At 50.2% G+C, this 15,562-nt stretch overlaps 1 protein-coding gene across 4 annotated transcripts; it reads left to right on the top strand.

Annotated features, from left to right (window-relative positions):
- Positions 1-2,891: 2,891 nt before the first annotated feature.
- LOC105496469 (CD40 molecule) lies at positions 2,892-13,789 on the top strand. 4 transcript variants are annotated; one of them, XM_011766923.2, is made up of 9 exons: positions 2,892-3,035; positions 6,461-6,539; positions 6,875-7,000; positions 7,264-7,410; positions 7,781-7,874; positions 10,974-11,035; positions 12,322-12,411; positions 12,510-12,538; positions 13,061-13,789. In XM_011766923.2, the coding sequence occupies exons 1-9, from the start codon at positions 2,985-2,987 to the stop codon at positions 13,217-13,219; spliced, it is 837 nt and encodes a 278-aa protein (XP_011765225.1). In that variant the 5' UTR covers positions 2,892-2,984; the 3' UTR covers positions 13,220-13,789. The 4 variants fall into 4 exon arrangements, with proteins under 4 accessions (XP_011765225.1, XP_011765224.1, XP_024653266.1 ...); XM_011766922.2 differs by having other exon boundaries at positions 12,322-12,423; XM_024797498.2 differs by lacking the exons at positions 7,781-7,874; positions 10,974-11,035.
- The last annotated feature ends 1,773 nt before the right edge of the window (positions 13,790-15,562 follow it).

Genomic DNA, 15,562 nt, shown 5'->3' with positions numbered 1-15,562 from the left:
AAATGGGACCAGGCAGAAGGAGTTATGGTCTGGCATGCTAAATGCTGTGGCAACATGGGGGAGGAGGTGGGGTGGGGTAGAATACCTACCTCTGTCTCAGGGAGTTGGGGAAGGTTTAAGAGGAGGTGACATTTAAACTTAAGAAAGGAGAAGAAAAGGAAGGAACATCAAGATCAATGAGACAAACTGTAAGGAAAAAAGATTGTGTGTCTGGGAAGTGGGGAGAGGCTGAAGCCAGTGTGCATGGGAGGACATGGCAGGAAGTTAGTATAGAAAGAGAGGTTGGGGCTGAGTGGGGAAGGGTGTGCTCTGCCAGGATGAGGAGTTTGGATCATCCTGAGGGTGTAGGGAAACCCAAAGAGGTTTTTATGCAAGAAAGTGTCCCAGTCGATCAGATCTGGAGTTTATCAAGAGAATTGCAGCAGTGTAAAGAGTTGCCTGGCACATAGTAGATGCTCAATACGTCCTGTGGAATGAGGGAGGCTGTTGGGACAGTCCAGATGAAAGATGGCGGCCTTTGAATTAGGACAGTGGCAGAGGTGACAGAAAATAGGGGATGGATCCTAGAGGCAGAATCCACAAGATGCAAATGTGCCCTTAACAGCAGAAGCCACAAGAATGGGATTAGAAGCGTTCTCCCCTTCCATCTTCCCTGATCTGTGTGGTCTGACCTCTTGGCCTGTTCCAGAAATTGAGAGCTTGGAGGGTCATCATCCCAACCGTTGTCTAGTTCAAGCTCCTAAGTTTTCCTTGTAGAAAAATTCAGGCCTAAGGGAACACAGTCCTTCAGAGGCAGAGCCTCCACCAGAACCCAGGTGTTCCATGCTGCAAAGCAGAGTGTTAACACTGGTTCAAGAACATCTTGAGGGCCGGGCGTGGTGGCTCATACCTGTAATCTCAGCACTTTGGCAGGCCAAGGCACGCGGATCACCTGAGGTCAGGAGTTCGAGACCAGCCTGGCCAACATGGAGAAACCCCGTCTCTACTAAAAATACAAAAATTAGCTAGGCATGGTGGCGCCTGCCTGTAATCCTAGCTACTCAGGAGGTTGAGGCAGGAGAATCGGTTGAACCCAGGAGGCAGAGGTTGTAGTGAGCCAAGATCACGCCACTGCACTCCAGCCTGGGCAACACAGTGAGACTCCATCAAAACAAACAAAGAAACAAAAAACACCTAAAAACAAAACAAAACAAAAAAAAAGAACATCTTCAGAGGTCATGAACCCAGGAAATGTAGGCACAAGTGTGTGTGTTTCTGCAAAATGAGAGGGTCCCAAGTGTCCTAACATTCTTAAAGTGTTTTATAATGCCACAAAAGGCTGGCCCACTCTTTTTTTTTTTTTTTGAGACGGAGTCTCGCTCTGTCACCCAGGCTGGAGTGCAGTGGCCGGATGTCAGCTCACTGCAAGCTCCGCCTCCCGGGTTCACGCCATTCTCCTGCCTCAGCCTCCCGAGTAGCTGGGACTATAGGCGCCCGCCACCTCGCCCGGCTAGTTTTTTGTATTTTTTAGTAGAGACGGGGTTTCACCGTGTTAGCCAGGATGGTCTCGATCTCCTGACCTCGTGATCCGCCCGTCTCGGCCTCCCAAAGTGCTGGGATTACAGGTGTGAGCCACCGCGCCCAGCCTTTTTTTTTTTTTTTTTGAGATGGGGTTTTGCACTGTCGCCCAGGCTGAAGTGCAGTGCTGCAATTATTGCAATCATGGCTCACTGCAACCTTGACCTCCTGGCCTCAAGCGATCCTCCTGCCTCAGCCTCCTGAGTAGCTGGGACTACAGGTGTTTGCCACCATGCCTGGCTAACTTTTAAAACTTTTTTGTGTGTGTGTGTGTAGAGATGGGGGTCTTGCCATGTTGCCGAGGTGGTCTTGAACTCCTGGCCTCAAACAATCTCCCTTTTTGGCCTTCCAAAGTGTTCGATTATAGGCGTAAACCACGGCGCCTGGCCCCCACCTTTTTTTTTTTTTTTTTTTCTTTTTCTTTTTCTTTTTCCGAGATGGAGTCTTGCTCTGCCTTCCGGACTGGAGTGCAGTGGCACGATCTAGGCTCATTGCAATCTCTGCCTCCCCGGTTCAAGCGATTCTCCTGTCTCAGCCTCCCGAGTAGCTGGGATTACAGGCGAACGCCACTACATCCGGTTAATTTTTGCATTTTTAGTAGAGATGGGGTTTCACTATTTTGGCCAGGTTGATCTCGAATTCCTGACCTCAAGTGATCTGCCCACCTCGGCCTCCTAAAGTGCTAGATTACGGGCGTGAGCCACCGCGCCCGGTCCTTACTCTTAATAAATGCTTGTCTCCATGTGCTGGGTGGGAGGTGGGATGGAATGGAATGAGGTGAGGACGCACGGATGTATGGATGGATGCATGGGAAGTTGAGACGACGCGCCCACACGAGGGAATTTCCTTTGAAGGAGTGAAATTATGAGTTGGGAAACTCTTTTCCTTGAAACGCCTCCCCATACCCCAGCTGTGGCCTTCCCGTTTTCTGCGTGGTAGTGTCGGGGGAACTTCCTCAGGTCTCTCCGCAGTGGAGACCCTTTCGGTTTTGCGAGGATACCTAGAGGCAGCGGAGAGGGGGGCAGGGAGGGGAAAACCGTGAGGGTCCCTGTGGCGGGCCCCAGCACGCATGGGATCTCTCTCCGCTCCCTGGAAGCAGGCTAGCTCCTGGCCTGCCTCGGCTTGGCCTTTGTGGGAGGGACCTGGGGGCAAAGAAGAAGGGCTGTCTCTGGGACCATGCCTCCTCCCCTAAGGAGGAGGACGCAAGACGCGTCCCTAAACTCCCGGGGGGAATTAGACTTTTGGGAATGTTCTGGGGAAATCCCTGCGCGGTGAATTGCTGGGGGCTCCGCCCCCCGATAGGTGGACCGCGATTGGTCTTTGAAGACCCCGCCTCTTTCCTGGGCGGGCCCAAGGCAGGGGCAGGGGAGTCAGCAGAGGCCTCGCTCGGGCCCCCAGTGTGTCCTGCCGTCTGGTCTCAGCTCGCCATGGTTCGTCTGCCTCTGCAGTGCGTCCTCTGGGGCTGCTTGCTGACCGCTGTGAGTTGTTTTTGCCCCCACCCGACGAGATTTGGGAGTAGGGAATGAGAAGGAAGGGGAAGCAAAACTTCGGGGGAGAGACCTTCCTGGCTGATTTTTGTGGGGGCAGGAGGGTGGGTGGGAGCTGGGCAAGGTGCCCCCGCTCCAGGCTGAATGGGGTGGGCTGCCTCTCTCTTCTCCCGGGCTGGGGTCCCGGGTGGCCTACAGGGGTCGCACAGGGAAGGCACCGGCTGCACAAGCGTGCCTAGACGGCGTGGATGGGTTTAGGGAGTCTCAGAGGCTGGCCACACAGAGACTGGTAGGGGGTTCAGAGGGCGGGAAGTGAGGCGGACCAAGGGAAGGGGCGGGTCTGGCCCGTTTCCTGTCCCCTTCTTATTGTGGACAGATGCCAGCCTCTGTAAGTGGTTATCATCTCCTTGCCAGCTGGGGCTGCCTTCTTCCAGGGCATCTTGTGGGAAAAGAGATGGGTGCAGAGACCCAGGTACTTTTTTGAGACGACAAGGAGCTTTTAACATCGCCCCCCGCCCTGAACCCTATCTTGGGTGTTCCAACCTAGAAGGAATCCCCAGGGCTGTGCCTTTTTCTCCTGAATTTAAGATGACATAAATTCAGGGGACCCCTGGGGGAGATGAACAGTTTATGGGACCCAATAAAGGGTTAGGAGACCAGGGTTCTGGTTGGCTTTGACCAGGGCTGGTGGTCAGAGGGCTGGAGAAACCAGGGGTTTCTCCAGGCATCAGAAGGGCTCGGAGCCAACCAAGCATATCTCCGGGATTTTCAGAAGCCTACACTTGACTTACTTTTTGTTTAAATGTATTTTTGTAGTTCCTCATTCTGGAGGCTGGGAATCCCCCAAGTACCTGACTCCCTCATCCCAGCCCCTCTGGCCTCCCCCTACTTTTGAGGGCTGTAGATTCCGGCATGAAGCCTGGGCAGGAATGATCCATGGTGTGGGGGGTCGGCAGCAAGGGAAGAGAGGGAGTGGGGAGGCTGCTTTGGTCCCACAGCTTTCACTTTCACCTGAAGCAATGGCTCTTAGGGAGCAGGGAGGCAGGGGGAGGGTGGAGCTGGAAAAGAGGTAAAGGGGGGCCCTTGTGGTAGGAGTGGAGGAAAAGCCAGAGGAGGTGGGGTGAAGGGTGTGACCCAGGCTTCTCAAGAGCGGAGTCTGCCCTCATAACTCCCAACTTTGGCTCCAGGTAGAGGTTGGGCTGTGACAATGTCAGAAGCTATCTATTGAGGGCTTCTTGTGTGTCAGGCTCTAAGCCAAACACTGCCTGTTTTCTTTGTCTGATTTCCCACAACTCCCCCATTATACAGACTGGCAAACTGAGGCTCAGAAAGGGGGATTGTCTCGCCAAAGGTCTCATAGCTAGCTAATGGAAGAACCTGGGTGTGAATCTACATCTGCATGATACCTGAGCCTGCCTCTCAGATAGTGAGAGTCTTCAAGCTCTGGTCCTGAGCTCTTTTGTGGCAGAAGGACCAGAACTACGGGGAGTGAGAACTGGGGATTGACAGGCTTTTAGAGGAGGGCTTTATTTCTCATGTGTTTGAAGATGGTATCAAGGACTTTCCTATCTTTGGGAGTGTGGGAGCTCCACGTTCACAGGATGGTGTCTTGCGATGAGCTGGTGGGGGGCAGTGGCTTTTTCTATTTCCTTTCCCATTTTGGGTAAGACACATTTCTGTAAGTAATTTGCTGAGATACCCAGGTTGAATGAGAGCCACCAGTTAGGTAGGATTCTGAACAGCCAGCCAGGTAGCCGGGGTGCTGGCCATATATCATGCAAGCAGATACAAATGAATGATGATTAAAATTGCTGTTTAATGAGCACCTACTATGTTCCCGACACTGTGCCAGGCCATATACATGTATTCTTTCTTATCTTCACAGTCCAACCTGCAGGGCAGGCATTATTACTCCCATTTTAGAGACAGGGAAACTGAGGCTAAGAGAAGCAAAATAACAAAGTGTTACAAAGTCAAAGTCAGGACTGGAGTCTAAAGCTGTCTGACTCTCAAACTTGTGTTCTTTTCCCTGGCTGTTCCCAAAGTGTGGGACGATTTTAAGGAGCACATGGACATATAATTAAACATATACTCACTTTACAGTTCTTTTAAAAATCTTTCTCATTTTTTCAAAGAGGAAGTCTCTGGAGCTAGAATAGAGTTAATGCCTCTCAAAGGCTTGCTAATCCTCCTTTTAAAACAAAAATCAAGAGCAGGCCTGGGGTGGAGGGCCTTCAGCAAGCAAAGCAACCAGCTGGGGTTTAATAACCTTGTTTTGCTTCCTCATAATTTATTTTTAGGGTTACCTTTTATTTATGAGAAGTGATACTGGTTCTTGTCTCTTGGCGATGATGTAAGGTTTACATTTAAGGTAAATGTACTGGCCAGGCATGGTAGCTCACGCCTGTAATCCCAGCATTTTGGGAGGCCAAGGCAGTCAGATCACTTGAGGTCAGGAGTTTGAGATTAGCCTGGTCAACCTGGTGAAACCGCATCACTACTAAAAATACACAAATTAGCCAGGCATAGTGGTGCACACCTGTAATCCCGCTACTCAGGAGGCTTAGACTGGAGAATTGCTTGAATCCGGGAGGTAGAGGTTGCAGTGCGCTGAGATGGTGCCATTGCACTCCAGCCTGGGTGATGGAGCGAGACCCTGTCTGAAAAAATAAAAGAAAATAAAAGTATTGAAATTAACAAGAAGTAATTAATAGCATGGGTGGTACCTGGATGTAGTAAAATGGTGAAGATGAAACACAAATTGATGGAGAGAGGGAGCATTGAGACTTGAGTTCTCATTTGGACTCTGTCACTGTGAAACTCTGGGCAAGTGACCCTCCTCTTTGGTGCTCAGTCTCAACTATCTGTAAAATGAAAGAGTGTGAGTTTACCTTTCCAGCTTTACATTCTAGCATTTTATGAGGGAAGGGCTGGATGAACAGATGATGAGGAGTTGAAGGAAGAAAACATGATGGGTCTTGGAAAGGAGCAGGAAGGGAAGCAGAAGAATAGGAGGAAGAGGCCAAGTGCTAAACATAGCCCCAAACAGCACTAGGGCCAGCTGAAGTCAGCTAGCTTCAGGACTCCAGGGGAGCTGCTGGAGTCCCCATATCCAATGGGATCTTTGGGAAGAGGAATGACTCAGGCATCAAGCCCAAAGGAATTCTATTCAGTTCAGAGAATGTGTGAGTTTCCAGTACCACTGCTTTGTAAAATATCAAAATGATTCTCTGGGTGCGATTATCATCAGGCAATTTACTTGAAAACAAACATTCCAAATATCATGCAGATTCCACTTTCTGTTTTGACTTGCACTTCAGTTTGCAGCCTCTGTCCTGGATGACTTTTACCTTTCTGCTGAAGAGGCTACAGCGGAGATTTCAAGATCCCTTCAAATTGCACCATTCTGTTTTTAGGTCTATCCAGAACCACCCACTGCATGCAGAGAAAAACAGTACCTAATAAACAGTCAGTGCTGTTCTTTGTGCCAGCCAGGTGAGATGCCAACCCTCTAGCCTCATCATGGAGCCCCCCTTTGCTTTGGTGGCAGACGCAGACCCCATGTGTTAACTGTAAACTCAAATCTGAAACAACCCACTTCCCAGTCCTGCTTCACTGTCAGAATGTTCTGGGTTCCCTCTCTACCAGGTAAACCTCTGTCTACCCTGAACTAGGGATCCCAGCTCCTCCATCTTCCTTGCCTGACTATGAAGGGTCCAAGACTTTCATCTTTGAATCCCCTACCCTAAAGCCTGGCCTGATCATTGTGTGGTTAGTGTCTGACTCATGGAGTTGGCCAGAGCCCTCCCTCATTTCCTGATGTTTTCCAGGACAGAAACTGGTGAGTGACTGCACAGAGTTCACTGAAACAGAATGCCTTCCTTGCGGTGAAAGCGAATTCCTAGACACCTGGAATAGAGAGACACGCTGCCACCAGCACAAATACTGCGACCCCAGTGCGTGGGCTGTTGGGAAAGGGACGCTTGGGAGCCGGGTTGATATTGCAGCTGATATTCCCAACAATGCAGCCATTCTAATTTTATGTAGCCAGGGTTTGTTCTGATTGGTTGGAGTCCGGCTTGTACTGGTCATTAAATGATTTGATTGCCATCTCTACTTGGAAGAGGGTCTGAGGAAGAAAGAGCAGGCAATGTGGGGAGTGAGGCTCAGACTATGGTCCAGTGGGGTGTTCCCATCCTTCCTGCCCTTCTCTTCTCAGACCTAGGGCTTCGGGTCCAGCAGAAGGGCACCTCAGAAACAGACACCATCTGCACCTGTGAAGAAGGCCTGCACTGTACGAGTGAGTCCTGTGAGAGCTGTGTCCCGCACCGCTCATGCTTGCCTGGCTTTGGGGTCAAGCAGATTGGTAAGTGGCTCATCTGGGAATCAGTTTTGGAGGTGGGACAGAGGAGCTTAGGGCCCAGGGTGAGGGGCTGGGCAGTGGGCACTTAGCTCCAGAGGCAGAGGAAGCGGAGGCTCCAACCTATGTCGGCATCCCCACTGGAGTGAGCTGCAGATGGGACCTTGTTCATTCTTCCTCCTGCCATGGGCATCTGCCTTTGAAAGGCAATGGGAGAAATCCTCCTGGGGATTGCAGCTGTTGGGGGCAGCACCACATCAGGGGAAGAGTGTTCAAGGCAGGAGCTCTTCCCGTCCTGCCTGGCCACTGGCTCCCTTGTGAGCTTGACAGGTGGTCCACTGTGATGGTTAATGTCCCCCTCCCCACCCACTCCCAGCTACAGGGGTTTCTGATACCATCTGTGAGCCCTGCCCGGTCGGCTTCTTCTCCAATGTGTCATCTGCTTTTGAAAAGTGTCGCCCTTGGACAAGGTATAAACACTCATCGCTTGTGTTTCCTGCTCTAAGAGTGGCATGGAGCTGCCTCCATTCTCCAGCCACCTGTCCTGTCCCCGCTCCCAGAGGTCCACACGTACTCATGCACTTGTGAAGCATCTGCAGAGTGGCCTCATGGCCAACCAGATGGGCACGTTTCCACATTTTTCTTGCCTGCTCTCTCTTTGAGGTAATAGACACTGTTGACCTCTCGCTTCATGAGAGCCTCCTATTCTGGGAGTATTGGGACACTTATCTTAGCTTTCCTTCTGCCCCTCCTGCTTCTCCTCAGTTTTCCTCCTCTTGCTTTCACCTTACCTGGCTTTCTAGGGCTTTCTGGGCTCTAGCTGCTCACCCTGAGGGCCTCCCTCTCTTATATCCAGCTCCAAACCCACACCTGGTCCTGCCCTCTGACTGTCTACATGTTTTGGGAACATACTCACTGTCTCCACTGTTGTCACTTTAGTTTGGGCTTCATCACTGTGGTCTGGGTGATGCCTTTTCTGCCTCCTGGCCTCCCTGCTTCTGCTCTCTCCCCTCCAGCTGGTTCTCTCTTCATCCTATTGCCAACATGAACGTGCGACAGTTTCTGTCAGGTCATGACACTCTCCTATTTGAGATGCTTCCTATCTTTCTGTTGGAACCAAGACTCCTTAGCATGGCATCAGACCTTCCTGCTGCATTCCTGATCTCTTTCCTGCATCGCACAGCTTCATGCTACTTGCAATCCTCTGAACACACTGTTCATTCTCTTCCGTCAAACTCATCTGCCTGGAATACCTTAAACACGGGCGGCAAGCCAGGTGTGGTGGCTCACGCCTGTAATCCCAGCACTTTGGGAGGCCAAGGTGGGTGGATCACTTGAGGTCAGGAGTTCAAGACCAGCCAGCCCAACAAGGTGAAAACCCATCTCTACTAAAAATATGAAAAAATTAGCTGGGTGTGGTGGTGGGCGCCTGTAATCCCAGCTACTCGGCAGGCTGAGGCAGGAGAATCGCTTGAACCCGGGAGGTGGAGGTTGCAGTGAGCCGAGATAGCGCCACTGCACTCCAGCCTAGGCAACAGAGCGACATTCTGTCTCAAAAAACAAACACCTGCCCCATTAACTTTTGGCATTTGATTTTTAAAAATGGGCAAGATAGGCACATGGGACAGAAGGCACAAAAGAGCCAGAGCAATGTCTTTCTCCCATCCCTGCCCCTTAGCCTCCCAGTTATTTCTGGAGGGAGCCATTGTTCCTTGCATATCCTTCCAGAGATTCTACATATAAACAAACCAACACACAACACACATACACACACACACACACGCAATCTCCCTCCTTTTACTTTTGCACAAATAGGAGTATACCATATACATTTTATTTGTTAACCGTCTGCCTTTCCCTAATAGATTGAAAATTCCTTAAATGTAGAGACTTGGCCTTTTTTTTTCCTTCCGTTGATACATCCCCTATTCCTAGAACAGTACCTGATGCATAGTAGGTGCTCAAATTTTTACTGATAAATGTTGACTGATAACTGGAGGCCCCAGTGGTATAGTATTAATGGAACCAGTACACTGGCTTACAAATCTGATTACAGTTCAGTAAGTGTGTGACCCTCATGGAGCCTCAGTCTCCTCATCTGGAAAATGGGAATGACTTTCATTTCACAAGGCTTGAGCTAAAAACATGTAAAGTGTATTGTAAACTCCTGAATGCTCTACTCATGTAAGACTAAAGTAGGCTGGGCGCGGTGGCTCACACCTGTAATCCCAGCACTTTGGGAGGCCAGGCGGGCGGATCATGAGGTCAAGAGATGGAGACCATCCTGGCTAATATGGTGAAACCCTGTCTCTACTAAAAGTACAAAAATTAGCTGGGCATGGTGGCGTGCGTCTGTAGTCCCAGCTACTCGGGAGGCAGAGGCAGGAGAATCACTTGAACCTGGGAGGCTGCAGTTAGGCCGAGATCGCGCCACTGCATTCCAGCCAGTCGGGCGAAAGAGCGAGACTCCGTCTCAAAAAATAAATAAATAAAAATTTAAAAAAGGCTAAAGTATATGCTTTCTTCAAAGATTCTCTCTCTTTCTCCCACCTTAGATGATTTTTCCTTTGCAACGTCCTGTGTCCATTCTGCTCTACTCTTCCTGGGGCCACCTGGACCAGGTCTTCATCATCTCATATCTAGATGCTTGCTGTGCCTCCTGACTGGCCACTCTTCTGTAATTTCTCCTCCTCTGAGCTCTCCAGGCAGCTGAATCCTCTCACTAGTGAAGTCGCCTGGTTGGATGCTGATGAGACTGACCAGCTGAATCCAGTCGAAAACTTCACACCTGCCAGTGATCTGGTTCTAAAGACACAATTTTCCATAGTTTCCTAACACCATCCTGCATGCCACCTGCCTGATTTCCCCACATCACATGGTCCCACTTAGCAGGACTGCACTGCTGATCCAAATTTTACATCCTTTAGGGCCCACTCAGGTCTTATGTCTGCGGGGAAGTCTGTCTGGAAGACCCTTAAACCAGAGGTTCGCAACAGGGGGCAGTTTTGTTCCCTGTGGAATGTTTGCCAATGTCTGGACACATTTCATTTGTCACAAATGGAGAGAGGGATGCTACAGGGATCTGGCAGATAGAGGCCAGGGATGCTGCTGAACATCTGCAATGCACAGGACAGCCCCCGCCCCCCCGACCCAGTAAAGAATGATCCAGCCCAAATGTCCCTGGTGCTGAGGTTGAGTAACACTGTCTTAAGCTGAACTCATCATCTCTCCATTCCAGCCTTGGTGGATTCTGTTTCCTCGGAACCATTCCCATCTCACTTTAGCCTGCCTAGATCACAAAGCATGGCACTCATTATAGACTCCCCTATTTATTACTCCTTCAAGATGTGCAATAATCTTTTCTCTGCACTTTTAAGTTCTGTAAGAACAGAGTCTGTGTCATTCCTATAATAACCAGCATAGGATGTTGCACGTACTGTGTGTTCGGTGAACCTGGATTTGTTGATTGTTGACTGACTCATTCTAGAGTTAGAAATCTTATGCTTGGGGAAACTTAATATCTCTTTCTTTCTCTGTGTGTGTGCATTTGTGCACGTGTCTGCGCATAGCTGTGAGACCAAAGACCTGGTTGTGCAACAGGCAGGCACAAACAAGACTGATGTTGTCTGTGGTGAGTCCTGGACAATGGGCCCTGGAAAAAGCCTAGGAAAGTGGGAACTGAAGGGGGAGATGAGGCACACAGGAACACTGGATGGGGAAAGGGGGAGGAGAGGCAGTTTGGGGGTGTGGTATCACAGCTCTGCCACTTATCTTGGGAGCCTGGGCAAATCACTTCCCCTCTCTTAGCCTCAGTTTCTTCATCTGTAAAATGGGATGATAACACTACTTCCTTAGTAGGTTTTGATTTTAGAGTGAGAAGGTTGGCCTACAGCAAAGATCAGATAATGTAAATCAGTGAAAAAGGTCAGGAGTGAGAAAAATACATTCTCTTTGCTTTTTCTCAAACTGTACTTTCCTGTTTGTAGGGCTGGGACTAGAGTGAGGTGAGCAAGGCACTTGCCCTTGGGCACAATATTTAAGAAGGTGCCATAAAAGTGTAGTAATCAAGGTAAATTCATTTTGATGCAATATTTTTAAAAATAAAAATTAATGCAAATAAATCTATGATGAGCAAGAGAGCAACATTTTAAATAAAGAACAGGATCCGACTCAGTGTTTGCATGACCCTGCCTCGCTCACCTCACCCTAATCCTGGCCCTGGTTCCAATGAAAAGAATGGGCAGCCAGCCTGCAGGCCATAGTTTGCTGACTTGGTGTCTGCCTGATGATTTTCAAAATATGGCATTAAAAGAGTGTTTATCTTGATGACTGAGTGTTTTGGACATCCCTATCAATTTTATCCTGAAACAATTTCATCCCTTGCCTCACCCTAGTCTCCGCCCCGCCTTTTGGTCTTTCTTTTGTTTTTCCCACTTAGAAAAAAAAATTTGGCACGAGAAATACTTTACCTTTCCCCTCCACTCTTCTATACCAAAAGTACCATGCAGACATGAATCATGCTAGACCTCAGCATTGGGCAGAGAGCGGGGAGTGGCGGGGAGCATGGTGAGCAGGTGGTGACAGCCGCCGCCACTCGCTTCAAGCTGATGGTTCCCAGGTGGGGAGGCTGCCCAGTGGAACCCGATCTTCCCAGTTCGTAAGAGTAATTAGATGTCTAGGTTTTAATATGTTATCTCCCAGTTTAAAAATGTCGGCAAGTATTTCCAAATATTAAAAAATGTTCTGGTTCCTTTAAAGACATCTGCCAGCCACATTTCCCCAAAGGCTGCGGTTTGAACCCTGTGATGTAGATGAGCTCTGACACTGGAGGATTCTGGAGTCTGACAAGTCACAGCAGGTTTAGGGTAGGGAGACCCTGCAGGTGAGGGGTACATGCTGAAGTCCCGATTTCTCCAGGTCCCCAGGATCGGCAGAGAGCCCTGGTGGTGATCCCCATCTGCTTGGGGATCCTGTTTGTCATCCTCCTCTTGGTGCTGGTCTTTATCAGTGAGTCCTCAGGTGGGGAGGTTATGGGGGAGTGAGGGGGGACCACCTGTTTCCTAATCTGGCCTCTCCAACTCCCCATCCTTTTTTTTTCCCTCTAGAAAAGGTGGCCAAGAAGCCAAACGATAAGGTAGGTCGCCCCTGAGAACTGGGACAGAGTTTTGACAAACTGGAAAGATGGCCTCACGATTGCCTATGGGGCAGTAAAACTGATTCAGAGTCTGTCCCTGCAGCCAGTGGGGTGGCAGCAGAATTGGGGACTGTCACCCCCACCCACCATGCTCCTTCCATCCGGAGCTCAGTCCCCCACAGAACTGCCCCTGGAACCACTGGCAGAGCCTAACACTGGCTGTTCTTCACTCCTTTCCTGGCATTCAGTGCTTAGGGAGCTGCATCTTTGGGCCTTGGGGCTGGGTCAAATGGGTGGGAGCAAATGTGGCAGCCCCTTAAGCCCAGTGGCTCCCACTCTGGAAGCTCTTCGTCACCCTTGGTATGGCCAGCAGGGGGCAGGAGGCACTCAAGGAATCAGCACTGACCCGCCGTCTGGGAAAGGCGAGAGGGCTCGGGGAAGGGATCCACTTCCCAGGGAGGGGCTCCTCAGAAGCACAGCTGCCCCTGTTGCTGGGGGTGACCTCACATCTTGCCTCCCCAGGCCCCCCACCCCAAGCAGGAACCCCAGGAGATCAATTTTCTGGACGATCTTCCTGGCTCCAACCCTGCCGCTCCAGTGCAGGAGACTTTACATGGATGCCAACCGGTCACCCAGGAGGATGGCAAAGAGAGTCGCATCTCAGTGCAGGAGAGACAGTGAGGCTGCACACACCCAGGAGTGTGGCCACGTGGGCAAACAGGCACTTGACCAGAGAGCCTGGCGCTGCTGCTGCTGTGGCGTGAGGGTGAGGGACTGGCACTAACTGGGCACAGCTACCCCCTCCCGCCTGCACCCCTGCAGTTTGAGACAGGAGACCTGGCACCGGATGCAGAAACAGTTCACCTTGAACCTCTCACTTCACCCTGGAGCCCATCCAGTCTCCCAACTTGTATTAAAGGCAGAGGCAGAAGTTTGGTGGTGGTTGTGGGGGGTGTGGTTTAGTAATATCCACCAGACCTTCCGATCCAGCAGTTTGGTGCCCAGAGAGGCATCCTGGTGGCTTCCCTGCGCCCAGGAAGCCATAAACACAGATGCCCATTGCAGCATTGTTTGTGATAGTGAACAACTGGAAGCTGCTTAACTGTCCATCAGCAGGAGACTGGCTAAATAAAATTAGAATATATTTATACAACAGAATCTCAAAAACACTGTCGAGTAAGGAAAAAAAAAGCATGCTGCTGAATGATGGGTATGGAACTTTTTAAAAAAATATATGCTTTTATGTATGTATATTGCCTATGGATATATGTATAAATACAATATGCATCATATATTGATATAACAAGGGTTCTGGAAGGACACACAGAAAACCCACAGCTTGAAGAGTGGTGACGTCTGGGGTGGGGAAGAAGGGTCGGGGGAGGGTTGGTTAAAGGGAGATTTGGCTTTCCCATAATGCTTCATCTTTTTCCCAAAAGGAGAGTGAATTCACATAATGCTTATGTAATTAAAAAATCATCAAACATGTAAAAAGAAAAACGGGGGCGAACATGCTGGGTGACATGAGCTGTTTAACCTGCTGTCAGGCTCACGGAATGAGGGCATTTTCTGTAGATAAATAAGAATGTCCCCAGGCTGCTGCCCCTCCAGGGTGGTTTCCATGGGTGCTCACATGTGGTATCGAGATTGCAAAGTGCTCTTCCCATTTGATTCATGTTCACAAAAGTAGCCTTCCCAAGCAGGGCGGGCCTGCATCCCTCCCTCTTTTACAGAGGTGGAAATGAGGTCCAGAGGGGCGAAGTGACTTGCCTATAGTCACACAGCAGTGTCTGGTGGTGCCATGCTCAGAGCTCCTCACTCTGGGTCCTGAGCTCCTCTCAGGTCTGCCTACTGTCTGGAACCGACATCTGTAGTTCCTTGCCAGGGAGATCCTGGGTCTGTCACCACCTTCTGACCTCCCTGTGGCTGCAGGACCTACTGCTTCTCGGTCAGATGGTATCCCCTTCCCCCCAGCAGTATCTCAGGATAAAAATAAACCATCCTGTTCTCTTTTCCTGCTGAGCCAACTGAGGGGGAGCCTAGCCAGGAGGAGCGGCAGATGGAGTGGGAGCAGAGGGGAGGGGAGGGGAGGGGAGGAAGGTTGGAGGACAAGGAGGAGAAGGAAGAGCAATGCAAAGTGCCGTGGCACAAAGGTTCGAGGTGAGGTTTAACCCAGGGGTCTCAACCTTTCCCAGGAAAGAACCTGCTTTGGATTTCCCCAACACATCCTGCTGGCTGGAGGGTGTGGGGCGATGGGGGGCAAGGGGAGATACGGAGAGGGCTTATCCTGATGGAGGCTGTGAGGGCAGCTGGGAGCCAAGAGAGGGGCACCTGGCTTGGCAGGCTTCCCAGAAGAGCTTTAAGAACCATTTGGATGCACCAGGTGGAGGCCTTTGGTTTAGAAAGTGGAGCAAAGTGGTGGTGGTGGGGAAGGGGAACTTTGGGACCTAATTCTTATGTCTTACCTAGAGCCTAAGTGTGAGTGCTGTTCACTTCTATGGTGGTATGGTGGAAAGAGATCAAAGACCCACACCTGCCACCTGTCATCTGTGTGACCTTGGATGAGTCACTTTCACTGCTTCACTTCTTATCTGACAAATGGTGACAATATCTGCAGCAGACGCTATTGATGCCCCCTGTGTTCTCTCCTAGGTCAGAGATTCTCAAATTTGAGTGTGGGTCAGGCGCGGTGGCTCACGTCTGTAATCCCATCACTCTGGGAGGCCTAGGTGGGCAGATCACCTAAGGTCAGGAGTTTGAGACCAGCCTGACCAACAGGGCAAAACCCTGTCTCTATTAAAAATACAAAAATTATCCAGGCATGATGGCGGGTGCCTGTAATCCCAGCTACTTGGGAGGCTGAGGCAGGAGAATTGCTTGAACCCGGGAGGCGGGGGTTGCAGTGAGCTAAGATCATGCCACTGCACTCTATAGAGCCTGGGCAACAGAGCAAAACTCTGTCTAAAATAACAACAACAACAATAGCAACAACAACAACAACAACAACAAAACCTGAGCATGTAT

The sequence above is a fragment of the Macaca nemestrina genome, chromosome 15, assembly GCF_043159975.1.
Source record: "Macaca nemestrina isolate mMacNem1 chromosome 15, mMacNem.hap1, whole genome shotgun sequence".
NCBI classification, from domain to species: Eukaryota; Metazoa; Chordata; class Mammalia; order Primates; family Cercopithecidae; genus Macaca; species Macaca nemestrina.
The sequence above is the reverse complement of the archived record's forward strand: the minus strand, read 5'-3'. Positions and strand labels throughout refer to the sequence as shown.

Coding starts and splice junctions, on each gene's coding strand:
- LOC105496469 (XM_011766922.2), top strand. CDS start 2,985: ATGGTTCGTCTGCCTCTGCAGTGCGTCCTCTGGGGCTGCTTGCTGACC. Junction 6,540..6,874: donor CTGTTCTTTGTGCCAGCCAG/GTGAGATGCCAA, acceptor GATGTTTTCCAG/GACAGAAACTGGTGAGTGAC. Junction 12,424..12,509: donor CTTTATCAGTGAGTCCTCAG/GTGGGGAGGTTA, acceptor TTTTCCCTCTAG/AAAAGGTGGCCAAGAAGCCA.